Source organism: Strigops habroptila, chromosome 2 (genome assembly GCF_004027225.2).
Source record: "Strigops habroptila isolate Jane chromosome 2, bStrHab1.2.pri, whole genome shotgun sequence".
Lineage (NCBI taxonomy): Eukaryota > Metazoa > Chordata > Aves > Psittaciformes > Psittacidae > Strigops > Strigops habroptila.
The window spans coordinates 10,876,893-10,902,896 of NC_044278.2; the positions used below are offsets into that span (position 1 = coordinate 10,876,893).

At 42.1% G+C, this 26,004-nt stretch overlaps 1 protein-coding gene across 2 annotated transcripts in view; it reads left to right on the top strand.

Annotated features, from left to right (window-relative positions):
• Positions 1-4,077: 4,077 nt before the first annotated feature.
• The window catches only part of WARS2 (tryptophanyl tRNA synthetase 2, mitochondrial), a 46,247-nt gene continuing 24,320 nt past the window's right edge, over positions 4,078-26,004 (top strand). Inside the window, exons 1-2 of one of the 2 annotated variants that reach the window (XM_030471987.1) lie at positions 4,078-4,213; positions 25,702-25,959. In XM_030471987.1, coding sequence (XP_030327847.1) covers positions 4,160-4,213; positions 25,702-25,959 — 312 coding nt within the window. In that variant the 5' untranslated portion in view covers positions 4,078-4,159. Of the gene's footprint in view, positions 4,214-23,490; positions 23,810-25,701; positions 25,960-26,004 lie in introns of those variants that run through there. The other variant, XM_030471988.1, reaches the window with a different exon arrangement.

Here is a 26,004-nt window from a genome sequence, read left to right on the forward strand (position 1 = left end):
TGGTTCAGTGCACATGATTTTTGACAGTGGCAAAGGATAAAGCCAGGTTTGCAAAATCTAGTCAGCTTCTTTAACCATTCTTCCTTTTTACAATCTGCTGCCAACAACCAAATGACTTCTAATTTCTACATTAAATAAGACAAGGACATTGTGCATAAAAACTCTGTACTCATCCCTAACTAATTCCCAGGACCCCATTCACATTGTAGACCAACCAAGGCTGGGTCTTGTGTAAAGCACTGTTTCTTCAAAGCTTCAAAAAGTTCTGGGGGCTGTAGCCCAGCTACAGAGGTTTTTCTACCTAGGAAAAAAAAAAAGAACAGTATCACAGTCTTTCTGTTCTGCTTCTTTTCACTAATCACTTATTTGAGCAGATGCCTAAGTTTTCTCTTCAATACATTTACAGCTATTGTCTGTAATTTTTTCCTTGATTTTTCAGTGTTTTTTCCTTTCAGTATTTTTTTCCTTGATTTTTCAATAAATCTTTTATATATTTGAAGCATGGAAACCCAAAGTGGGCTTCATATTTACTTACTGGTAGCCCAGTACTAAAAATCACTTAAATGACCATTTCAGCTACAGGACTGCACTAGCAAATAGAGTTGCTTGCCCAACACAAATTTTCAAATCTTTTGCAGAACCACTGTGTTCCAGGGGGGACACAGTCACCCAAAAGATATGGTCTAGAACTCTTGCCTCTAAATCAACAGTCAGTTTGGCTGTATTAAAAAACAAGAATTGCACTAGTGATATTTTGACTGAGTTCTAATTCATGCTCATCTTTTACTGGTATTTTCCTAATTTGAGAGCTCAGTAGAGATCCTGCACATCTAAACAGTCTTTCACAGATTCACAATGTGCATTGGGGTAATATGGGTAGGGGAAGTGTTTAGGAATCCTACATGAAAAAGGTCAGAAAAGTTTCGGCAGCAGCAGGAGATTTCAGAGGACAATAAATATGAGCAGTGAATCTTCCTCCTCCCCTCGCTAAGCCATCTCTCAGGATATAAGCAGTCTTGTCTTCTCTGGGATTTTTAAGCCAACCTCTTCCTCTTTTCACCCACCTTGCACATTGACATTACTGTCTCTCTCTGCCTGCAACAAGAATATCCTGTGCTTATTCTTCTGCCCCTGCTAGATTTCTGTCATAGTAGTAGGCTCCTCTTGTGTTAAAGAGCTATTGCGAATATTGTATTGAATTCTTTTTGTTGTTGTTGTTCAGCTTGAGTTTGAGTTCAACAAAGACTTCAAAGTAATAACTCAGGCTCAGTTCTGGTTTAAAAAAAACCCCCAACAAACCAACTTGAATCAAAGTTTTTATTTTGGTTTCAACTTGATTTTAAAACATGCTCTGTTTTAATACACTCCTATTACCACAATGGTCTGAGTGATCACCATGTGTTTAGTGTTATTTACAAGTCTGACAATATTTGTGTCAAGGGCGTATTTCAACATAAATTATTCAGGATCTATTTCCATATTACTGGTAAGAATACTGAGTAGGGCAAAGCTCAGGTCACTGTAGAACTCTACTAAATGTCTCCTCATTCAAATTTAGCTAGTGCTTTTGGAGAGCCGTCAGCTAATCAGCCCTTCGTCACTTAATGTGTGCTTCTCTGGTGTGGTTAATCAGAATGCTCTGTGGTACTAAATCAAAAGTATTACAAAAGTCTAAGAAGTATCATCTTTTACTGTTGCATTTATTAACTTGAATTCTAATAACCTTGAAAATTAACACTAATACTTTTAAACTAATATTAATTAAACCTTCATTCTTTAGTCTTTTACCACTGAATCCCATATAGCTTTTTTTTCTTCATCATTTTCGTCTCAAACCAGTGTCTGACTTACTTACCGATTTATAACATTATATTTGTATTCAGTAGATGCCAAAAGCTTTCTCCTTGGTACTTACATACTAGAAAAGAGTTTGGTTTTAAATTCTTTACAACTGAAATATTGTCTTAACATTTCCTCATCACATTATCTCAATTTTCTTTACAACTTTTGGAAGCTAAGTTTATATTCCATTTGCCTCTCCAGCATCGTCCTCTTCACTGTATTAAAGACAGCTCTACCTGCTCCAATTAGCTTCCAGCAGAGAACAGTTCTAGTTGTGAGGCAGAGGTTAAGCTTCTGTACATCCCTCCCACCATCAGGGTTGTTGTCTGATAGACCACTCAAAGCATGTCTGCAGTGGAGCAGCCACGGGCTCTTGTCTAATATCTTTTGGCCTTAGGAACAGAAAATAACAAAAAATATCACCTGGATTTTTCCATTTTTCAGCTTCTTCCCCGATGTTTCCTTCAATTCCACCAGCTCCACATGATTTTTGCCTAGTTATGCTCTCAAAATTGGCTGACATTTTTGCTGAAATGTAACACTGAATAAAAACATCAGGCAAAGATGAACACTCCACACAGAAGTTTTCAGCTCGAATTATAAACAATATCTATAGTGATGATGCAAATTATGAAAAAATTACATATACAATTTCTGACTTCAAATTAAAGTTATTATTGACTGCGCAAAGTAGATTTTTTACACTTTGTATTATAGTAGTGTCTGGGGCACTAAATGAAGATTAGGCTCCAGTGTACTAAGCACTGTACGGACACGCTTTTAACATTTTAAAAATGTTATTAACTAATGCATCAGAGTGAAAATAAATAGTTATGTAAACTTACAGCACTTTTAGCTATTAAAATTACTTCAGGAATTTACAGTTAGGAACATTCTGTGGTAATATCCTCAGTAGCAGGGTTTGGACTAATCTTGCTCAGTACCAAGTTGGCTACTGGAAATAATCACCCATATGATGTGTAGTGCCACTGATAACAGACCTACAAGTGCACCTTCTTTCCCAATTAATGGTTTGTTTCCCCATCACCTGAACATGGGTAACGAGCATTTTGTGTGGGAATTGAACTGGGTAGAAATTAACCAGGAAGAAATCTGGCACCCTTCCCAAAAGAGCCACCACCAAGAGTTGATGCGCAACAGCCTTCAGGAGCATGTTACACCTCATTTATAGCTTCAGTGTTACTCATTTGTTTTGGTTCTGTTATCTGTGTCCCCAACATTAGAACATGGAGCTGTTGGAGCAAGTCCAGAGGAGGCCACGAGGATGAGCAGGGGCTGAAGCACCTCCTGTAGGAAGACAGGCTGAGAAAGTTGGGGCTGTTCAGCCTGGAGAAGAGAAGCTGCGTGGAGACCTCAGAGCAGCTTCCAGTGTCTGAAGGGGGCCTACAAGGATGCTGGAGAGGGACTCTTCATCAGGGACTGGAGCGACAGGACAAGGGGTGATGGGTTCAAGCTTAAACAGGGAAAGTTCGGGTTAGATATAAGGAAGTTCTTTACTGTGAGGATGGTGAGTCCCTGGCACAGGTTGCCCAAAAAAGTGGTAAATGCTCTATCTTTCGCAGTGTTCAAGGCCAGGCTAGACACAGCATTCGGCGACATGGTCTAGTGCGAGGCATTCCTGCCCATGTTAGGGGGTTGGAACTAGATGATCTTAAGGTCCTTTCCAACCCAAACCATCCTATGATTCTATGATGCACTGAAAGCAACGTGAGCACAAAGACTGCATTTGGGGGACATGCCATGCCAAGGGTGAAAGATGGAGAGAGCTGCTCCAGCCTTGGTGTTTGGGGCAAAGCCGGGCAGATTCCGAGCAGGGAGATTTCAGGGCTTTCCGTGGGTATTGACTGTAGCTAGTTTGACGATTAAAGACGAGTGAGGCAGACAGAGGTAGGCACCTCCATAAACGGACCAGGCTGCATATCTCTTGGTGAACACGCTACCGAGGGCACATTCTGGCAGCCTGAGGAGAGCAGTCGGAGGTTATACAGGGTTGAAGGGAACAAACTGCTGAGAAGGACACTTTCAAGGGCAATCGCAGGTGAGGCAGGACTAGCCAAAATAGATGCGAGACGCCCCACGGGCGACCCACAGCCTAACGCGCCTCAGCTGCGCCTGCAACAGCCCCGCCCGCGCCAACCGCCTTCGGCGGCGCCCGGCTCCCTCTGCCGGCACTGCGCATGCGCACTCGCATTCCACCCCTCGGCTCGCCCGCTCTGTAGCGCATGCGCGGAGCCTTCCGGGCTCCTGCCTATTTCTGCCCCCCACACACACCCCCCTAGCCCTTCCCGCCTTTGCCATGGCGACACCGAATGGCCTCATCCGGGCCGTGCACCGCGGGACCCTCGGCCAGGTAACCGGCTTGGGCGAACCGGGCACGTCCTGCGGGGTCCCTTCCCGGGCTCTCCGCCTTGGGCTGAGCCCCGCGCTCCAGTCGCGGCCAGCCCCGCCGTCAACCCGCCCCCTGTGCAGCGCGCCGGCTCCGCGCATGCGCGGAGAGGGGGCCGGGGCGGTGGCGGAGCGGGGCTGGGCAAGGGAGAGGGTGGACTGCGTCTCTCGCCGGCCTTCCCTCGGCTCCGTCCTTCCCGATTTCCAGCCCGTTGTCTCTGGCGCCTCTCAGCCGTACCGGCTGCTACTCTGCGGGGCACAGGGGGTTTGGGGCACGGGAGGGAGGGAGGCCCGAGCCAGCGAGTGAGGTGTGGGGGCTCGCTTGGTCCGAGTTCTCGGGGTCGTTCATGTGCTGCGGTACCACGGGGCGTTATTCGAGATTTCAGCGTTAGTCTGTGCTTTTTCCCTAGAACATCATTTTGCGGCTTTAAATGTACTTACAGGTCACAACCCCCCGTCTTCTCCATCAGCATGGGTGTCCGAACATTAGTTCATGTATGTCAGCCCTCCACCTTGCCACTTGCACAGCTTTGGTGGGGTGTAGTAGTAGTTAAATTTGCTTAATGCACATGGGATTTTCATTGTAAGGAGGAGGAACTTGCCCCTCTTCCCCCATTCCATGACAAATTTGAAATAGAGGAGCAATTCATTGCGTTGATCATATTTGGGATGATATTTTTGTATGGGGAGATACCCTAAGCAGTCAGCCGGTTTGGGTAGGAATATATTCAGTGAGAGTGTGTTTATAGGCAACCTTCTTCATAGAAACTCTTCTATCTATGAATGATTTGCCTTACTAATCCAAATTTTTATGTAGCTTGTAGTCTTGCTTTTAAAATGAGTTAAAGAATTATTTATTAAGCTGATGACAATAATACTACATGTTGAGTCATTTTTCTGAATGTTTGTTTCTCTTAGCTGGACAATTTGTTGTCGTTAACATTGTGCTTACATTCATGTATCATCCAGATCCTGAATGGTATACCATGTTTCTATAATGGAACACTATCCAGAATGGGGATCAGAGTAAATGTGTCTAATGTTGCTTGTGAGGAGAAACAGAATAAGGAGGTCAAAGATGGCTTTTGGTTTCTTGCTGTAATCTGTGCTAAGTGTAACCTTGCAGCAGCTGAATTCTATCTGTTAACCAAGGGGCTGTTAGCGTGAGAATTTCAAGCTGAAGCAAACACTCATACACAAAAACTTGGTGTGTATAGTGTTGAGTAAACCTCAAGTTCCAGAAATGCCTGAGTTATTTCAGAACTAGGATTTATAAGGTTAAACTTAAGAAATTAACACATATTTTGGTTACTTCTCAAGACAGCTAATAGCATCCAAATGAACTTGATTCTGCTCTTTCTATTGAGGAGGTGGAGTAAGAGGGAAAGAAGAAGAACCTGCTATCCCATATGAAACTTTCCTAACCGGTATATTACTTAGTAATTGTATGCTTCCTACTAGATGTTACTATGAGGCAGAGGTAAGGTTTCCACTTACATTTTTGCTTCAGAATTCAGTTGTGTGTAAGACCACTTGGAATTTTAACTATATAGAAGGCCTAAAGAGTCTTGCCATGGCAAACTCAATCCTAAAGGAATCGGCACTCATTCCTTTAGGTGCTTTGATTTCGTTTCACCTAAATCTTCATAGGTTTTTAACATTTAACATCTGAACAGTTACACTGTCCCTATATTTCGTTTGCCAACTCAAACAACATGCAGCTCTTGTAAAGATGCCTCAAACCTTGAGGCAAGAACTGCAAAATGCCTTGAAAGATACTGAAAGGGCTTGTGTATGCTTATCTTTCTAGCTACTCATGGTGGCTCTTTGGGATCCATTCAGTATGCTAGCAGGTGGCCTCCCCTGCCTTCATTCCTTTAGCAAAGGGTTCCAGTTTATCTTACATAATAGAAAAATCTGCTCTGAGTGAACTTGACTCTGTTACAACTTAATGTTTGCTCTGACATGAACTTCTTTGTCAATGCTGAGTCGCCTGTCAGATCAGGGTTATTTAACAGGTGCTTTGTCACCTGGTTACCGTTACCTGATGTCATTCATGTGTGATAGGTCTGAGAATGGACTTCCTTCCTGCTAGTCTTTAAATGTTCTAATTTATGAAGCCCAAAGTTAGTGTTGGTGATGTGACTTCATACTGCCTGCCCCCAAATAACAGCAATGATCTGAGTTGTTCTGCGTTTGTAAATTTGCAAGTCTAATATGCTGTGGGCTTTTGTCGCTTTTTGCTCTCACTTTAAGTGCCCTCTTATGTCTGGAAAGAATTGCACTGGAATTAAAGTGATACTTCAGTGCTTCTTCAAAAGAATTGAAGGGAAAAAAAAATTGACTTTCTAATTTATTCTGTTTCTGTTGCCAGACTGGACTTCAGAGCATTTTAACTATTATGGCAGACAGCTTGGAACAGATCATGTATTTGCTGTCTGCTAATGAGGAATATTCAGATTTCAAACTGGAAATATGTTCGTCTTCAAGCTTCAGCAGTATACAGCTACTGGCACCCTTATAAGTTTTCATGTTTAAGCTTTTGCTAATGCAGACATAGCTATTTTAAGATGTAATTTCTGTGGTTTCAGCTTTGTTTCATTGTAGTGCACAGTTCGTCCTTGTGCTGGCTTTATCACACTGTGGAAAAGTTCCTCAATACTTTTTGTTCCATGTATTTCTAGTACACAACTAGAATATGTAGCCATAATGTGGTTAAGAAGAAAGTAACATTCTGTTGGAGAGATTAATTATATAATGGGTATCTTGACTTTTAAGAGTTTATTTTCAAACTCCTTGATTTACTCTTCTTCAGTAGTCTCTAAACCAGGGTTATATGAAGTAATTTTGTCAAAGTCTGTTTCTTTGATAAGACACTCTTAAAAATGGCAACTAACAGGTACTCCAGGGAATTACCGATAACATGCTGAGAAATCCAACTATGGCATTACCTGTCAGTAGGAAAATTTACGCCGAGGTGAGTCAGTCAGCTGTTGGTGTGTGACTTGATAAAATAGGAATTAGGTTTAGTCCTGTCAACAAAGCTCTAGAATTTGCTGCTCAGTTAAATCTTACTAAATCAGGCTTCTCATTGTGTCAACCAATGAACTACATCAGTATCTTCAACTGATAGTCTCTCTGGAGTCTCACTGTTGCAAAGCCAAATCATTTAAGATCAGAAGTGGCCAGTGGTCAACTCCTAGCCTGTGTAGACTTTCTTTTCTCCAGTTCAGACTTCAGTTCCTAACCATCACATCTGCTGATGTTAACAGCAAAATCCTAAGTGAGTTAAGTAAAGATGGGGACTGTTTGTGCTTAGGTGGTTAGGGAAGAAAATCTTACCTATCAGCCATACTACCAGTGCCAGTGACTAAACTGTGGAGCATTTCTGTACTGTTGTGAACTCAAGCTGTTGGACAGGGTATCCCTTTTTCTCCTTATACCCCATAATGGACTTCTGATTTGTCCTGAGAGAAGCCTAGTCATCATTGCACATACCCCTTCAGACTCTGATCTGTGTAGCTCCTGCTACACAGCGTGTTTGAGACATAACAGAAGGTAGTTTACTGTCTTCACTGTTACCCCTGTGAAGTAGAAGAATGATGAAGTCTTGCTTTTGATTACAGAGTCTCATGCATCACTAGATGGCTTTCCAGGTTTCCTTCAAGGAAAAGTCAGGAGTCTTTGGCACCATTTTTCTTTCCTAGTAGCAAAATAGTTATCACTATTACAGTTATTGTAAGAATACTGTAATATCTATATTGCATTTCTTCTTGCAAACGTGTTTTAAAACAAAACCATTTTGCTGCCTTTTCTCCTACCCTGGTCTCTGCTCTTTCATAGGTAAACCTTCCCTTGGCCTTTACACATGGCTCTATTATTGTTGCTAACCTGTATGCTTTGCTGCCCTACAAACTTCATCTTTTAGCAACTTTCACAGGAGTGATGAATCTGGAAGTGCATCTCTTGCAGCTTCATGTGGTACAGAACTGCATCTTCCAGCCATGAGACTTGGCATTTTTTAAACACAAAATTCTTTCCTCGTTGGTGCTAGAGTTTGTTGGGTTTTTTCTGGCACTCAAAGTTGGATTTGGTGTAATGAAACTCAAGACAGTAACTCTAGAAGGCACCATTCAGGTCATACAAAGAGAAGATTGGTTTGAGTCCCACGGTCCCAAGGATACTGCTTCTACCTGTTGGTCAGTATGGCACAGAAAACAGCTCTGGTGAATGTTTAGTCAGGACCACTGTGAGCACAAGACTTTCAAATCCAAGGAATCTTAGCCAGCATGTTGGTAATCTTATCAGCTTGTTTAGGAATGTTCCTGTTTCTTTACCTGAGTTGATATCTGGAAAACTGCCACAGAACAGACCCTTGTATGTAGTTTCTCTAGCTTGCTTTATGGTTTGTGACCAAAGGTAGTGCTAACATCAAGATGCGTTTACTGCATCTTCCTCTCCTGTGACAGCCTAATGGATCTCAAGGCCAAAGTTAGACTAATCTGGCATGTTTCGCTCTTAACAGCTCCATGTTTGCTGTTGTTTTTCGCTAGTTATCTTCTAGGGAATTTCAGAAGATGGTTTTTGTTCACTGAGAATTAATGCTAAGCAGACTACCACCCTTCTGCTTCTCTTTTCCTGTGTTTTTGGAGGCAGGAATGACAGTTGTCCTTTTTTGGTCTTCCGATCCTTCGCTACGCCTCTGTGAACCTCCCTGATCCTGGTCAGTATTGTCAGTACTTTAAGAAGTATTTCATCTTCACATGAAATTTGATTCATTTTTTGAGGAGGTCTTGTTCTTTCTGTATTCAAGTACCTGGTCACTCCCATTGTTACTGTGCCACTCATGTTAGTGGCTGGACGTGTTTCATATGTTTTAATGAAGATGACTGTGACAAAGATAGAAGGGTTGTTTTGGAGGAGACCATTAAAGTGTTTTTCCCAGAATGCAAATTTAATCTGGAAAATTTTGAGCTATAGTTACCACGTGAGTTCTGGAGAAAGGAAGAAACTGAAATTACCAGGTCCTAATCCTTACTTACAATTTCAAAGATTGTAGGTAAAACCAGTGGGAAAGAGAGCTCAGTTTTTAGCATCATTCAGATGTGTTATGAATGAAATGCAAACAATTTAAAAGCATTTCTGTTCCCATCTTGTATTTGTTGGTGTCACATAGGGGTCACTTTGTTACCCAGTAATGAAATGAGGCTCCAGATGCCTGTAGCAAGCTGCACACGCACACAGATTACTGCAGCAGGTCCAGGCAGTTGTGTACTGAGATTAATGGATGAGCAGACAGGTTTTGCAGTGCCTGCCTTGGATTTGGGTTTGTGACTGTCCCCATTGTAGCATCTCTTTTTTTGTCTTTCTAGGCAGCATAAAGTTTGAAAGTAGCAAAGTGCTTTTGACTGAGGAAAAAAAGCTGGAAATGCAAATACCTGTTAGATGGCTGTTTCCTGGCACACGGTATGGGGTGGTTCACAGTGTTGTAAACTATAGGACCTTTAGGAAAGATCTAAGTGGCTTGAGAAGTGCTTTCCAAATACAGGTGGCCTCTGTTGTGGCTTCACATGTAGATATTGGTACCTTTTTTAAATTTTTATTTTCTGTTTTCCTGAATTTGAACTTTTTTTGCTACTATTGTTGTTGGGCACAAATGCTAAAAGTTTAGTTATTCAACTTCTCTCAAAACCAGCTGGAGTTAGAAACATGTTCCACCCTTTGGATTAAAGCTCTCGTGTCTCCTATCCAGGTTGAAATGCAAGTCTATGATTCTCTGATTCTTTCCTAATCAGTCATTTGTTATTATTTTAATCACTAAATATTTTATGTTTAATCCTCTAGGGAAACTAGATCTGATCTTTCAATAAAGCATTCAAAAGTTCTCTAGGCCAGAATGAACCCGTTAGTTGTGTATCATTTTCAGAGCTAAAAGGAAGTTAGTATGCACATAAAATACATGTTTCTTGGGTCTTCACTGGGTTTGAGAGAACTCAGATTTCCATACGATTCATTAGACCTTCAAGTGGTAGAGAACCTCCTCATCTGCCTTGCTTAATGCCTTGTCTCTAGTGGATTCTGGACACTGCTGTTCAGCTGCACAGGAGAGAGTACCCATTGTAGACAGAAATGAAGGATCTTTGAGGCATGAACGGGTCCTATTCATTTCCTTAATGGACTTCTAATAATAAAGTCTGCCAAACGTAGATTGTTTTAGCAGGAAACAGCCCTTTCTTCTGGCATCTTGGCAGGGCTTGGGTAGAGTCCCACCATTCTTTCCCCCTCTGGCCCTTACTCTCAGTCTCTTGGCTGAGCCTGTTTTTTCTCTTGAGAGACTTCTGTTTTTATTAACTTGCTTTTGTACAGTGAGCTTAGTGAAAGATGCTACTCTGGCAGTTCTGGATGTTGAAGGTCTGTGTAAATCCCTCCAGTGCATATGTTGGGCAAACATACTGTGAATGTCACAGTAGTGGATCACCTCTGTCTCTAGACCACAGACTGGGGGTCTGGTCTTAACACTGTTTCATTGGCAGCTAGAATTTCCATTTACCAATACAGCAAGTGCTATTCTAGACATTCAACAATTCCTTTTTCCATGACACAAGTTGTGGGTTTGCTGGGACTCTAGGTTAGATGAACAAACATTTTTATAGAGTTGACTCAAATTACAGGAGGATCAGAAGTTGAAGTGAAGAAAGCCCCTAACCATGAAGTCAGTTAAGTCACCTTAGAACTTAGATTTTTTTTTTTGAGCTCTGCTGAGTTTGTAAGTAGTGAATTGAAATTGTTTTTCTTTTGGTTATTTGAGCTGTGACTGTAACAATAGCATTCTTGGAGTCCCCAGCTCAGACAACTCACAGAGTGTATTTGATACTTTATGTTGTATCAGGCAAATCTGTGTATCCACTGGGCAGATTAAACACATTTTTGCTCCCAGAGATAGCCACCTTGAAAGCAGGCTGAAGTGCTCACTGCCAGGGAAAGGAAATAGATACATATTTGTACATATGTAGACACACAAATGTACAATGAAGTATATATACTTTTCATTTCCTTCATTCTTCTGCTGAAATGTGATGATTGCTACCAGAAACGAAATGTCTGCTTTTACTTTTAACTTGGAGTTCTTTGAATTACGCTTCTTGGAGCTGGCGGAAGTCATGGAAAGGTGAAGTTTACCCCATTGCTTTGGTAATATCTGCGTGATATCTGACTGAAGAAGGAGTGTTGTGTGGAGGAAGCACCACTAAGGGTTTTCTTAGTTTTCATGGTATTGCACATAGGTTATGTTGGAGCACTGTGTACAGTTCTGGTGTCCTCAACATTAGAACATGGAGCTGTTGGAGCAAGTCCAGAGGGGAGGCCACGAGGATGATCAGGGGCTGGAGCACCTCCTGTATGAAGACAGGCTGAGAAAGTTGGGGCTGTTCAGCCTGGAGAAGAGAAGCTGCGTGGAGACCTCAGAGCAGCTTCCAGTGTCTGAAGGGGGCCTACAAGGATGCTGGAGAGGGACTCTTCATCAGGGACTGTAGTGATAGGACAAGGGGTGGTGGGTTTAACCTTAAACAGGGAAAGTTCAGGTTAGATATAAGGAAGAAATTCTTTACTGTGAGTGTGGTGAGTCCCTGGCACAGGTTGCCCAAAGAAGTGGTAAATGCTCCATCCCTGGCCGTGTTTAAGGCCAGGTCGGACAGAGCCTTGGGTGACATGGTCTGGTGTGAGGTGTCCCTGCCCATGGCAGGGGGTTGGAACGGGATGATCTTAAGGTCCTTTCCAGCCCAAACCATTCTGTGGTTCTGTGTTATGAACTACTAGCAGGATGCTGATGTTATCTTCATAAACAGCCAGATAGCCCCCTGCTATGCTTCATTTGTATTTAGATGGCACTTTCAGAACTGTACAGACTAGGAACTTTTTTTTTGTTTAAATTACCTTTTTTATAAATAAGAGGTTTGCAGCCTTAACTTGCACATTAGAACACGTATTAAGTGCTGCTTGTTGATATTTCAAAGTGGAGTAAGCCTGCCTAGTTCACCTACTTAGATGAGTGTCACTATTTATGTTCCTGTGCAGAAAGATCTCAGGGTTGGGTAGTGCTGAGCCTCCATTTTTGAGGCTCAGAGTTCCTGTTTAACTCTTCTAATTCCCAGAAGTATTCAGAAGCTGAAGTGATAGGGAATTCTATACATACTCCCACTCTGATAGGTAGGGTATATGCTGTTTTGAATCCCACTACTGTCATTTCTGGTCACATACACTCAGTGACAATCAAATACTGTACCTTGGTCTTCATAATGTCCTCATCACAATCTGGATGCTGAACTATTAATCTCAGTTGGAAGGTCATTGGCCAGCATTCAAAAGCATTGAGTTGCCAACTTCTTCACAGCTCCTTAGGCTCACCATCATCTTCTTTCCTTTGCCAGGTACATAGTTCTGTCTCATGGAATCTACCACATTAGCTGTGTCTTGGAAAAGACAGAGCAACATTTCCATGTCAGCAAAAGCCTCCAGGCTTCCTGATGCCAAAGATTCACATGGCAACTACTTCTGTCACTTGCTTTCACACTTAGAGATGCTCTAATAACCCTGTCCTTTAGCAGTGAGATTGCTAAATGGCCTGTTTTGAGCTTATCCAACAGCAAGAAGAGGTCTTTGCAGGAATTCTGCCTTAATCCTAGGTCTCATGGGCATTCACTTCTCTGCTCACCAGCATTGCTTTTTTACATTAACAGCAGCAAAGAAATATGAGGAGGTACAAACTTTTGATGACAGAACCACTTTCTGCTATCCGTCCTAAAGAGAATCTTCTTATAGCCACATCAAAGTTTCTTTCAAAGGTGGTCTTTGACTTCTGCTTGAATTGAGTTATCCATTTGCAAATATTTTTCTTGAAATCGCATACTTGCCAAGATGTGGGAAGACTTTACCTAATAGGAATCCATAGGGTGCTTTCCGTTTGCATGGAAGAACAAAACCATTACAAACATTTCAAAGCCTTTTTGTTGCTTATGTAAGGGGAAGAAAAGGTCCAGCCCCCTGAATTCCTGATTGAATCTCATTTTGCGTCTCTGCTGGCAACAAATTAGCCCGTGCAGTTGCTGTCACCAGGAATGAGTGCATGTTCTGCTCTTCATACGCTTCCACTGAGGTTTTTGGAGTTGTGTTTTGGGGGGTTTTTGTTTCATTTTGTTCTGGTTTGTTGGGGTTTGTTTTTTTTTCTGGAAGATATCCACATTTAAGATCTTTGCAGAATGAAAGAAATGTTAGCACTTTGCATGTTCATCAAGCATTAAGCCAGGCCAGAACAGCCAAAGGTGCAGTCACTCCCTTCAGAGGGACGTTGTTACAGTTGGCCGTGCAACATTGACTGTAAGTCTCAAGTAGAATACTCACCAGTACTCAGAGTATTACACATCTCTGGGATACCTGCAGTACAAACAGCTGCTTTTACACTGACATACTCCAAAGGGTGCATCCAAAATCTGGCCTGTTTTGCGGTGGGCCAGTCTGAGTAATACAGGTAAATTAGCAAGAAAGATCTCATTTTTTTTATAAGAGAGCAGTGAGCCTCACACACCAACGAGGGAGGTTTCATTTGCCATTTGTGGGCTCAAGGTGTGTAAGAAGCAGTTGCTGTGACTTGGCTGGCATGTGCTGTGCCCATTCTAGTATCACAGGTAATATGCTATAAACTTTTGCGTGGTTTAGGTCTCAAACATGATAAGCATTAACCGTACTGCTATAAATCCTCCCCTGTATTGCTTTTTGGTTTACATTCCTTAGACATTAGTGACCGAGAGGCAGATTTGTTCAAGCAGGGGCTTATTATACTAGTGCCTGAAGATGCTCGTGCACATTAGGTACCAGTCCTAGAAGAACTTCCTCTCATATAAGCAAAGAATCTGCTCTGTATACGGAAAACTTCATCAGTTCTGAATTCAGTCTGCTTGCTTAATGGCAATACAGACACTATACTGATCCTGTTTTTAACTCAACCTCAGATTAGATTCCTTAGGGAGAGAATATAGCTTGTATTGACTTTGGGGAGGTCAGTGCTTTTATCTAAACTAGGGCATCCGGATGAGCTTCTGTGCGCCTGGACACAGGAACATGCCTTAGCTACATTCTCTGAGGGCAGGACCTGAGCACAACCTCTGTCCCCTTCATCCATTCTTCAGCTGTTGTTTGTCTTTTGTGTGAAAATAGCACAATCTGGTGATTTCAGAACCAACCTACACTGATAAAACCAGTTTAAATGTAGTCTGAGAGTACTGTCTGCCTTGAGAAAACGTTTGTAAAATTCTCGAAGTCCCTGATACAAGTGTGATTCTTATGTCTAAAATATTTAAATTGATTGAGTGTGCTGTCAGCAGGTTTGCAGATGACACCAAGCTGAGTGGTGCAGTTGGCACCACCAAGGGACAGGATGCCATCCAGAGGGACTTGGACATGCTCGAGAGGGGGCCCATGTGAACCTTATGAGGTTCAACTGGGCCAAGTGCAGGGTCCTGCACTTGGCTTGGGGCAACCCCCAGTATCAGTACATGCTGGGGGATGAAGGGATTGAGAGCAGCCCTGAGGAGAAGAGCTTGGGGGTACTGGTGGATGAAGAGCTGGACATGAGCTTGCAGTGTGTACTTACAGCCCAGTATATCCTGGGCTGCATCTAGAGGAGCATGTCCAGCAGGTTGAGAGAGGTGATCCTGCCCCTCTACTCTGGTGACAACCCAGTGGGAGCACTGTGTCCAGCTTGGGGATCCTCAGTACAGGAAAGACATGGACCTGTTGGGGAGGGTCCAGAGGAGGCCACAAAAATGGCCAGAGGGCTGGAGCACCTCTTCTGTGAGGAAAGGCTGAGAGAGTTGGGCTTGTTCAGCCTGGAGAAGAGGAGACTCCGGGGAGATCTTACTGCAGCCTTTCAGTTCTTAAAAGGGTAAGAAATAAGAAAGATGGAGAGAGACTTTTTGGTAGGGCCTGTTGTGACAGGGTGAGGTGTGATGGTTTTAAACTAAAAGAGGGAGATTCAGGCTGGATGTGAGGATAAAATTCTTTACAATGATGGTGGTAAAACACTGGCACAGGTTGCCCAGAGAGGTGGTGGATGCCCCATCCCTGGAGATATTCAGGGTCAGGCTGGATGTGGTTCTGGGCAACCTGATCTGGTTGAGGATGTCCCTGCTTATTGCAGGGGGGTTGGACTAGATGACCTTTGAAGGTCCCTTCTATCCCAAACTATTGTATGAGTCTATGATAGAGTTCTCTTCAGCATAGGTAAGGAGGAGCAGCTGTAGCATTGTCTTTGTGCATGTGTGCGCCAGTAGGGAACTTCTTGCCACATCTTCAGGCCTCTCAACAGCCATCAGGTGGTTTAAAACTTGCCTTTTCTTCTGAGATGAATTCCAGGCAGTGACCACAGGGTGAAGGTTTTTGAACAGCAATGTTCATTTTGGCCGCATGTGAAATGAAGCCAACTTTTTCCTTGCTACAGGAAATCGCCAAATAAAATAATGGAGAGGAAATCAACTATGCTTTGAGTTTCTAGGACAATATTCTGAAGAAATGTAGTAATTCCAAAAAAAAAAAAAAAACCCAATGTTTTAAAACACATCCCTCTCGCTGTAAGTTGATAGTCTTTCTTTGTATCCCATAAGGCAATCCTGGTAGCAGGCAGACTCCTCACTTGAACAAAGCCGTGAAAAAATACAATAAACTCCCTTTCAGCTAGAGGTCAGAGAAAGAGCAAGAGCAAGGAGATGTTCTTAAGAGATCTGGATACTACTGGGATCAAAACCATAAAACTTCTCTGATTTCTCTGGGAGGGAAGTGTTTAGTTACAGCGGCATTCTTTAGCTTTTGTTTTGCTTTAGGACTCTGATGGTTTTGCTACTTAAAATGGTGTCTTCTATTAATGTAAAATCACATCAACATTTCATATCTGGAATTACTTATCATTTAGAAACACAAAATCCTTTTCTTTACATTTTGACAGTGACACCTGTGTCTTGTGGCAAAATGAGTGCTAATTCCTCATGTGTTTTTATCCCGCTGAAGCAGTGTACATTTCTAAATGTGGGGTGTGTAGAGTTTACCAGTATTAAATGTTCACCTGTATTTTACATCTCTCAACAACATGGAATGTCAGTGGTCAGCTGTGAAAAGGCTTCAACTATGAAATTCTGTTAAATGCAGGTAGAAAAGCTTGAATCTTGACATGTCATTCGATGTAGCCTATCTAAATAGAATTCTGACTTCTTTTCCATCCTCTTTGGTCATGTCCCTTTGAGCCTATGATCATAGGCTCGGGGACTAGAAGAGACCCAGGTGGAGGTGATCTGGTGCTTCCCCTGGCCCCAAATAAAAATGAAATGCCTCTACATCTTTATCAACACATCTCGTGTGTGTGTATATATATACATATATATATTTAACAAAGAACCTCTCTAAGCACTCTTCTGAAATGTTTTTCTTACTGTTGGAAACTTTTCTTTACCTCTGATCTGAATCTTTCTTACTGCAGCTTAAACTCATTGTTTCTTATCCTGTTAGTCATGGTCCCCAAAGTCCTATGTGGAAGACTACATATTTAAGGCATGTTTAAAACCTTGTCTTTCCCCAGTGTGCTGTCCGCTGGACTAAACCTCAGTTCTTTCAGGCTTTCCCCTGGCGTTGTATCTCTCAGGCCTCTCACTGGACTTGGCTGTGCTTCTATGGCCTCTTTCTAGCACTGTTTTGAAATGAAGCACCTAAAACCTGTCCTAGTGCTCCAGCTTGAGGCCATCCTCATCCTGAATAAGACGAGCAAAGTGTTTTGTGTCTTCTGGATTTTAATGCTATTCATATATTCCTGTGCAATTTTTGGTGTAGTTTGTAAGTGTGGTTGGTTTGCAGCAACATCATCTTGATTCATGCCAACCTTCTAAAATGTTACAAACCCCAGATCCTGTTGTGCAGTTGTTGTCTGGACAGCTCTATTTCTTCCTGTGTTTGTGCGCTTGAGTCATCCTTTCTGTATAGATCCATGTAATTTTTGCCTGGCAAATAGCATCCTGTTTTCTCAGACCATTTCTTTGCTTTGTCAAGATCATTTTGAGGCCTTATCATACTTCCACCTTTGTGGAATTATCTGCAGATTTAACGAATGTTCTTGATTTCATTATCCAGTTTACTAATGAAGATATTAAAATATCACATGGTACTGGACCCAGTACAGAACCCTGCAAAGCTGTATTTGTATATCTTGCCACAATCACTGTAACCATCAATAAGTTCTGGTTTGGTTTGGGTTTTTGGTTTTTGTTTTTTTTTGTCCAGTTCCACCTCCAGTATATAATACCATGTTCTAGGTGCTATTTCTCTATGTTTGTGGAAACAGATAATATTGGAACTTAATGAAAATCAGGATAGAACCTTTAGTACTGCTTCTCCATTCTAGCATCTCTTGTGCTATACAAGGGCATCACAGTGATCTGGTTATCACTAGTTCTTGAGAAATACAGCTGCTTGCTGTTAAGAGCTCTAGTTCCTTCAAAGCTCGCTATTTTTAACCAGGAGTTGGAGTTGAGCTAACTGATACAGAGTAACTCCACTTAGGTGAGATCCCTCAGGAGACTCTCTGCTCCCTCCCCAGCCCTGCTGCTGCCGTGCCGGGACTGCGGCTGGATCAGTGGTAGTCAGACCTGGGGAGAACTGTTTCCAGAAGGCATTTTTGCCCTCAGATTTGAAGTGTTTGCTTGCTGCTCCCTCTCCTTTTCCCTTGTGCCACCTTCTCCAATGCCTACAGTACTGTAACTATCAAATACTCAGTTTCAAGCATTGTATGCATCATCTAACAGACTTGGAGGCAGCACGTACTGAACTGGTGTGACCTTCATACGTTGCCTGGGTGGGCAGGGTGTACCTGCTAATAGTTCAGGACACTTAGCTCCTGCTGCAACCTTCTGTCAGTGGGGCACTGATTTAGTTTGTCTTCACACCTTACATGTGTGGTAGCTGCAAGAACATTGCGTTATTAAATCCTTTGCCCTTTCACTGAGTCTAGGTGAAATGGGCTGCTAAGGCCTGCACTCAGTGGCTGTGCTTAGGTAGTTTGATTGGAGCAGCTTTATTGCCTTAGCTTAAGAAATGCCAGTAAATGGTTTGAGAATAGTTAATGCAAGGTTAAGGCTGATAGGCTGCTGCTGGTCTTGGACCATCTGAGACCATTAATTGCAGCTCTATGTATGTTTTTGAAACCCAGGATGCGCAGAAGTAATGCATGTGTCAGCGTGCATTGGGCCTGCTCTGTAACTGAGCCTCTTTGCGGAATGACTGAGCTCTGAACAAGAGCCATCACATGCTGTCCTTTCAGTTGATATGGAGAAGTGTAGGGAGCCCAGCACAAAAAGAGTGAGACTCTCAGGCCGTGTGCTTGCTAAGGAAGACATGGTGGTGTAGAATAAGACTGGCGACAGCTGCTGGGCTACACACAGACCCAGTGCTTGAATCCTTCACTGCCCCTGTACAAACCTGGCCCGCTCTGTCAAATGTTATCATCACTTCTTGTCCTGGGACCTCTGCAGAGTAATTGAGCCAGCTCTTATGTTCTGTAGACTACTGGCTGCTTCAGAGTCCCTTAGCCAGAGTTTGTATAACCCATTTCACATGGCGGAGAGGGAAGGGTCTGCAGTTGCCTCAGGTCCAGAGGTACCTTCTCTTGCATGGCGGTGTGAACTGCTGTGGATGATCCTTGTGTCTGTCAGTACAGCTGTCACTGCCACACTGAGTGGCACATGGAGCTCATAAAGGCAAATGAGAGAATCCATTTGTGGGACACAGCATGCCACATTAAAGGATCCATTTGCTTAGTCATCTTTAACAAGGCAGCATGAGAGGGCAGCCTAACCCAAATACAGTTATACAGTGTTCTTTTGCTAGCCCTAGAGGGCAGAGTTAAATTTATAAGGTGGGGTTAGTATGCACTGTAAATGTTCCTCCCTTAAATGTGTTTCTCATTTTAAATATAAATATTAAAATCTTACACTGGTTTAAATATAAATGCATTTGACATTCAAGAAAGGGGCACCAGGCAGTGCTGTTTAAATCTTAATTTAGCTCAGTTTCTGGGCAACAAGTTAATCCTTTCTCAGAAGTTATTTATCTGAAAACTTGCTCTGGTCTAAATATGTTTCTTTCTAATTTAATTTAAAATCTTTAATCCCTAATTTTAAGAATTAAGCCTGATGAAATAGCACTTGCACCATCTGAATTTGATGTATTGAATTACCAGATGAAGGTAAACATGTTTTAAAGGTTTCTACAGCAAATTTGTGGACAAGAAATTGCTTAAAAAGCAGTAACTGAAGCAAAGTCTGTGGTATGTAGACTGCTTCTAAGTTACCCTTTTCCCTTTTTTTTTTTTTTCCCCTATCTCTAATAACATTAACACTTAAATTGTCCAAATTAGGCTTTAAAATTTATGCTTTAGTTAGTAAAAATCTGACTCCTCTGGCTTCCCTTCACTTTGCTGTTTAATAGCTGTCTTAAGACAGGTTTTGCTAAGCCACTGTTAACAGACGAGCATATCATTTTAGCAACAAGAGCTTCGAAGTTGCAAAGTATTAATGAGGGAAATAAAAAGCCTCGTAGACAGATGCCAAAGATGCAGTAGTCGGGGACTTTTGTCAGCTAAAGACATTCTTTTGTCTCTGAGGTTGCGGCGCAGGTTTGGGGTTTGGTTGGGTTTTCTCTTCCCTTTTTGATCCCTGTTGAGAGGATCTTCACGTTTAAAATGTCAACTTTTCCCATTTGTGTGCTTTACTCATCCCTGTGTTTGCTTAGTGCTGCTCTTTCTTCCCTTTCACTTTGCCATTCGCTTTTCCTCTGGCAAATCTGAACTCGCTTCAGTTTGGAACAACTGGGGCGAAATGAACCGCCACGGATAAAAGTCTGACGAGAGCAGCAAAGTCTGTGAATGATCCTTTGCTGTTTCCTGAGTTGTTCCAGTGTCATTAATCAGTGCTGGTGCTGTGGAGGCTGGGTGGTGTGGTATGTCGCCAGCACAGCAGCTTCTCCGTCCCTTTCCCCCACCCCCTGCGTGCCTACACAGTGGGGAAAACTAGAGAGGGAAGCCATCAATCTTCCTTGTCCTGGATGTCAGCAGTGATTCTCCCATCGACTTCCTGCTCTCTCCATCGTGCCTACCACCTGTGTTTAGAATTAGCTCTGAAGCTGCTGGATCTCACTTGGCTTTTCACCTGTTCTGCCCCAACTAAATAGCTGTTAACGTAAAGCAGAGTGGCTAAATGCTATAGCATGTGAAGAGTAACCACCACTGTGTGTTGGGGAGGGGTGTCCTGGTGCAGCTGCTCTTGTAACGCTGTCATAATGTTCTCTAACAGTGTGCAGTTTGAAATCTCCTGCTTGTATTTCAGTCCAAAGGTGAGCTTCTGAGCAAGTCTCTTTGTTTTAATGCAAAGATGAAAATGTTTATTAGATACATTATAGCTAGAGGCATAACCCTGTCTCCCAACAGTTTGCTTGCTGGGGTAGATTTGTGAACAAAGTCCAAAGAAATGGATTAGTCTGAAGTTCTGTCCTTCCCTTCAGTTACTCACAAAATACAATTAGCAAAAGACTCTTTGGGATTTGATTTTTCTATCTTTATATCTAGCTAGTTCTTGAAAACAGAAGATTCCATCTCCTCCATCACTTGAATAGATTGGGAAGCTGAGATGTAGTGCCTCTGTACTTCTAGGGCAGGATTAATGTCATCAGCTTACAATCTGTTGTGTTAAATAATAGATCTAAACTGGGCTCTGACCAGCCAAATTTTGATGTATGCTTTTATGTAATTGTATAAATGTTTTCCAATACCAAACTAAAAGGAGAAAGCAATCCTGAGAATTGTCACTTAGCAGCTTTCTCCTACCTCCTTGAATGGGTGCTAGCTTTTTCTGGATTTAAACACACAAAGTGATAAAAGTGTAGGCAGGTGGTTTCTTTATAGTTGTGGCTTGCCTGCTATCAGTAAGTGTAGGATGGCAATATTTCTGCAGAGTTATAAAGAAGGAAGGCTCTGAAAATAGGTCCTGTGAATGCTTTCGCTTGATTTTGTGTAACTCCTTTGTGAAGTGGAAGAACTGTATTATGACTGATCTTACGACAGATTTGAGAAGCAGTTTTCTGTTGAAATACAGCAAGGCAAATACATGTATTCAACAGGTAAATACTTGTATTCAATCCTCACAGAACTCATAAAGCTAAACATGAAAGGTATAGTCAGGATACTAAGAATTGGCAAGTGACATGCATCTGCATGGATCTTTTCCTTAACTCTAACAACTTTGGTGTGTTCTCCAGTTCTGACACATTTGTCTCATGAGTAGGGAATGAGTGTGACTGACTGCTGAATTGAGGCCTTAACAGTTGCAGCTCTCCTTACTACAAGCATGACATACTGAGAAGAGTTCTGCTTTGGTCCAAGAGAACAGCACTGGATTTTGGAAGCTTTGGTTTTTTCTAGTATACTCTTTTGCATTGAAAATGGATGTGCCCATACTTCAGGGTATCTTTAGCCATCCTACTCTGGGACAAGAATATAATGCTTATTCCTCATCATTTGAGAGCATTTGGGTATTGACAGTTTTTCATTATAAGGAGCAGTATTTTATCTCATCATGAAAAAGGAGTTTAGGGAACAGAACACCTAAATCTTAATGGGGTTTGGGCCAAACTTCATTTAAAAATGCTGATGAGAAATGCACTGTGGTGTCTGGAATTGCCATGCAGAAGTCTCATTAAGAGGAAAATAATAGATGTCAAAACCTCTGTCAGATACTATGCTCTTACCAGGAGTGAAGATTAACATGCAGCACTACTGATGTAGGTGCACACACCACACAGAGTTAAACACACGAACAGCAGGCTCACACTGTGCTTACTACAGATGTCTGAATGAGTGAGTGCCTGTGGGCTGGAGCTGCATGTCTTGTGGCTTTCACTCTGCTCCACTGGGAAGCCTTCACTCCTTTTGTTTTTATCCTTTTCCAACTCCAGTACTTGAGAGCACACAGCTCCCATCCCCTGACCTAAGAGCTCCATTGAAGTGCATTCCAGCCCCATGATTTCATGGTACCAGCACAACTCCCCTGCCACGCTGCTGTGCCACCCGCTGCTTCTCACAGAGTGAACAAACAGGGAACATAAACTCTCTCCAAAGGAGCAATGTTCTCTGTATATTTTTAGTGCTAGAAGTCCAAGATTCATTTAAGGGTGTTTTTGTCGGGGCTTTTTTTAATATAGACTTCTGCTAACACAATGGAATATTTCATACTAGCCCAATTGCTGTCACATCTCGTGCTTTATGTTGTTAAATGGAATCAAAGGAGTTGAAGATGAAAGACTTGTAGTCAACTGGTCCCTCAGCTGGGGGCCAGTGAGGGTTCGTTCTTTGTAACGTATTTGCTATGCTTTATCCATGTCCAGCCTAGCTCAGTTTTCATTATTGGATTTACTTTTTTCTGCAAATTCCAGACTTCAGGTTAAATAATTGCTGAGTTTAGACTCAGTATAATACTGCTACTGTTTGTTGCTCATGTTTAACTTGTTATTTATTGCCCATATACTGAACAAACTTTTTCTAAGTAGTTGTTCACCAGTTGAACATACAAGCACATTAAAAATGCCATACTTGCTTTCACAGGTATTCTCTTTACTGGATAGACAGGGAACTTTGTTCTCTCTTTATATGAAATTGTCCATTTTACATTGTACTTGGGTGTTTTCTTTCCAACATGTAGTGTGGCACCAGATGCTAACTTATGTAGTATTAGAGTAAACCTTTCTTTAATCTGTTTAATCTACTCATTGTTACCCTTCAAATCTTTGGAGTTAGTACAGAATTTGAATGTACAGTTTATGTTGAGATGTCTTGTATTTTCTTGGTGAAAAACATTCTCAAACTGCCTATTTAAATGTCACTTGTATCTGTACCATATATTTGAGTACATTATACTCAAATTAGGGAACATAATTTTGCTGGTACATCCAGTATGTTCATAGTGATACAGTCTCCAAACTGGGCAGTGATCCGGGCAGGGGAAAAGGCAGAGAAGGAACATGGCATAGGAAGCATATGAAGCAGGGACTGTGGCTGCGAGGGAATGGAGTCTATGTGACTTAGGGACTGGCAAGGTTTGTGGACTCCACAGGCTCAGGGTGCCAGCTCTTTTTGGGTCAAGTTATTGGCACATGAGCTGATCTGAGCTGATCCCAGCTGTTCTGGGATCCCTGTAGGGGCAGAACACCATCGTAGTCATCATCTGTTTATAGCCTTGGTTTCTTCTTGAGTTCTTCTTCTCTTGGTGAAGAGCAGGAACATGAGAAGCAAAAGACAAATGTTATGCTTGTAAAGTACCTGTTGTATTGCCTAGCAAGTGATCTACGCCCTTAGTAACAGAAGTACAGCTCTGAAGCCCAGTGAATCCAAAGTTCCTCGAGTTTCTACAAAACTTCATTTGATTTATGGATGTTGAAATCCTTCTCAGTGCCAACAAGAAGCTGGTTGCAGCCCTTGGACCAGGTAGTAGCCTAGTGGGAGGTGAGTGGGTTCTGCGAGTGGTTACAAATGCTCTGCTGTAGGTTCCTAGGAAAACAGGAGATCAAATGGCAAAAAAAGAAATGGAATAGCATAATTCCATGTTTGTGTAATGCAGAAAAAAGGCACAGGTGGTCAAGGACTGGAGCACAGCAAGGACTGTTGGAGGAAATCGTGTGCTTGTCATTGCAGTGACTGGTTTGCAGCTCCTGTGCTGGAGGTTCTCTAAGAGCTCTTAGAAAATGACTCAGGAATACAGTAGAAGTCAAGAAGATATTTAGGATGGGGTGCGGGGGTCACCACCTGCACTGAAACGTGTAGGTATTTATGTGAGCAGGAAAAGCCAGCATCACCTGCTCTTATCTGTCAGCACAAACACATCAACATTGCATAAGAAAATTGGCTTAGCTGAAAACCAGGCTTACTTTGAAAGCAATGAGAATTTTCCAGCACATTTTGAAGGAAAGGGCTGAACTGTAGATCATGTTTAAAAACACAAAAAGTCCTATTCCACTTGAAAATTCTCATTCATTTTTCTGGAGTCTGAGTCAAAATTAAATCAGTTTGAAGTCTTTTTTTAGTTAAAGGTAATGGTACTTGGCCTTGACCTTTGCTGCCATTTTGTGTGGTTTTGTAGTTGTATGTGAGAGATTCACAGCAATGAAAACAGACTACATCAGTCGCTTTACTTTGGTATCCATGTGGCTTATAAAATGTAGCAGGAAAATGATCATGTAGCCAGAGGCATCATGAAGTTGATGTTCCTGCTGCACAAGAGACTCAGGGTTTGTATTGAGCAGCTTTGTGACTAGGGCTCCGTGCTGAGGTTGGTGGGACCCTCATTTCTAAGTCTTGTGTGCACTTACAGCTTGGCATGTAGTGAGCATTTTCACATGGAACATTGCTGAGTTACTTCTGAATATAGTAGAATTCTTTGGGAAGGTTGAGGAGGTAATTGATCATATGCTGACAGCTTGGGGCTCTGAGAAAATAGCCACATGGAGGGCTGGGATGCAGGAAAACAAACTTTCCAAGATGGTAACTGTCACTTAGCCAAGCTATACATTTTTCAAGCTTTTAAATTTTTGTTCCCAACCTTAGCTTCTTCATGACTTTTTTGCTGCTTCTCTGTGAACTGTCGTCAGATGTTGACATTTTACTAGTACTAACGCATCCACAGTATACCAGGCGTGACCTAGAGCTATAGCAGTATTTCTTTGTAGAGCCCTTTCAGAAACTCTACTGCTGCCAAGATGGGTAGTTTCAGAACTTTGATAATCTCTTCATTATTCTTTGACCTTTGGGGCAAGAACTCGGTTTCTTTCAGGAACTGCTCAAAATGGTCTTTGCAGCTAGAAAAATAAGACTTGAGTGTTGATGGGAGTTAAGCTGGCAATCTGCTGGGATATTGCATATGTTTACCACAAAAACTTTTCCGTTTCTCTAGGCTGTGATCCTGAGTTTCTGTGTCAGAATGGATAATGCACTAAAGAGAAACATACAGCTTCGGTTCCAAATCATAGAATCATAGGAGGATGAAAGATGAGGATCAAAAGGATCAAAAAAGGATGAAAGAATCTATCACTTGGTTTCTGAGATCTAGTTTTCACTGACCTTATTTACAGCTATGTCAGTTTGTATATATATATATGCAGTCTGACGGCTTAAAATCAACGCTGGTTGTCAGTCTCTCTGCAGTAAGATGGAGTATTAGGACTGACTTACTGCAATTGCTTTTATTCAATCCTGAGGTAATTTATACATGAATACACTGACAGTAGAGACAGGTGTAAGTGAGGCTTTATTAATGTCTATCAAATGTAGAAGAATCTGTCCCAAAAATGCACGTGTTAATTTTACCAATCATTTATTAACAGAATGTGGTCATGGATCGGATTTTCTCTGGTATCCAGCCAACTGGGACGCCTCATCTGGGTAACTACCTTGGAGCCATTCAGAACTGGGTGAATCTGCAGGAAGAGTGCAGCTCAGTGCTGTACAGCATTATGGACATGCACTCTCTCACCATGCCCAAGGAGCCAGCTGTCCTGCGCCAGAACATACTGGACACCACTGCTGCCATCCTTGCCTGTGGTATTGACCCAAAGAAGTGTTTCCTGTTCCGACAGTCACTGGTTAGTGCTTCTGTTACATTAGGTTTGTTTCTCATTAAGTGGCTT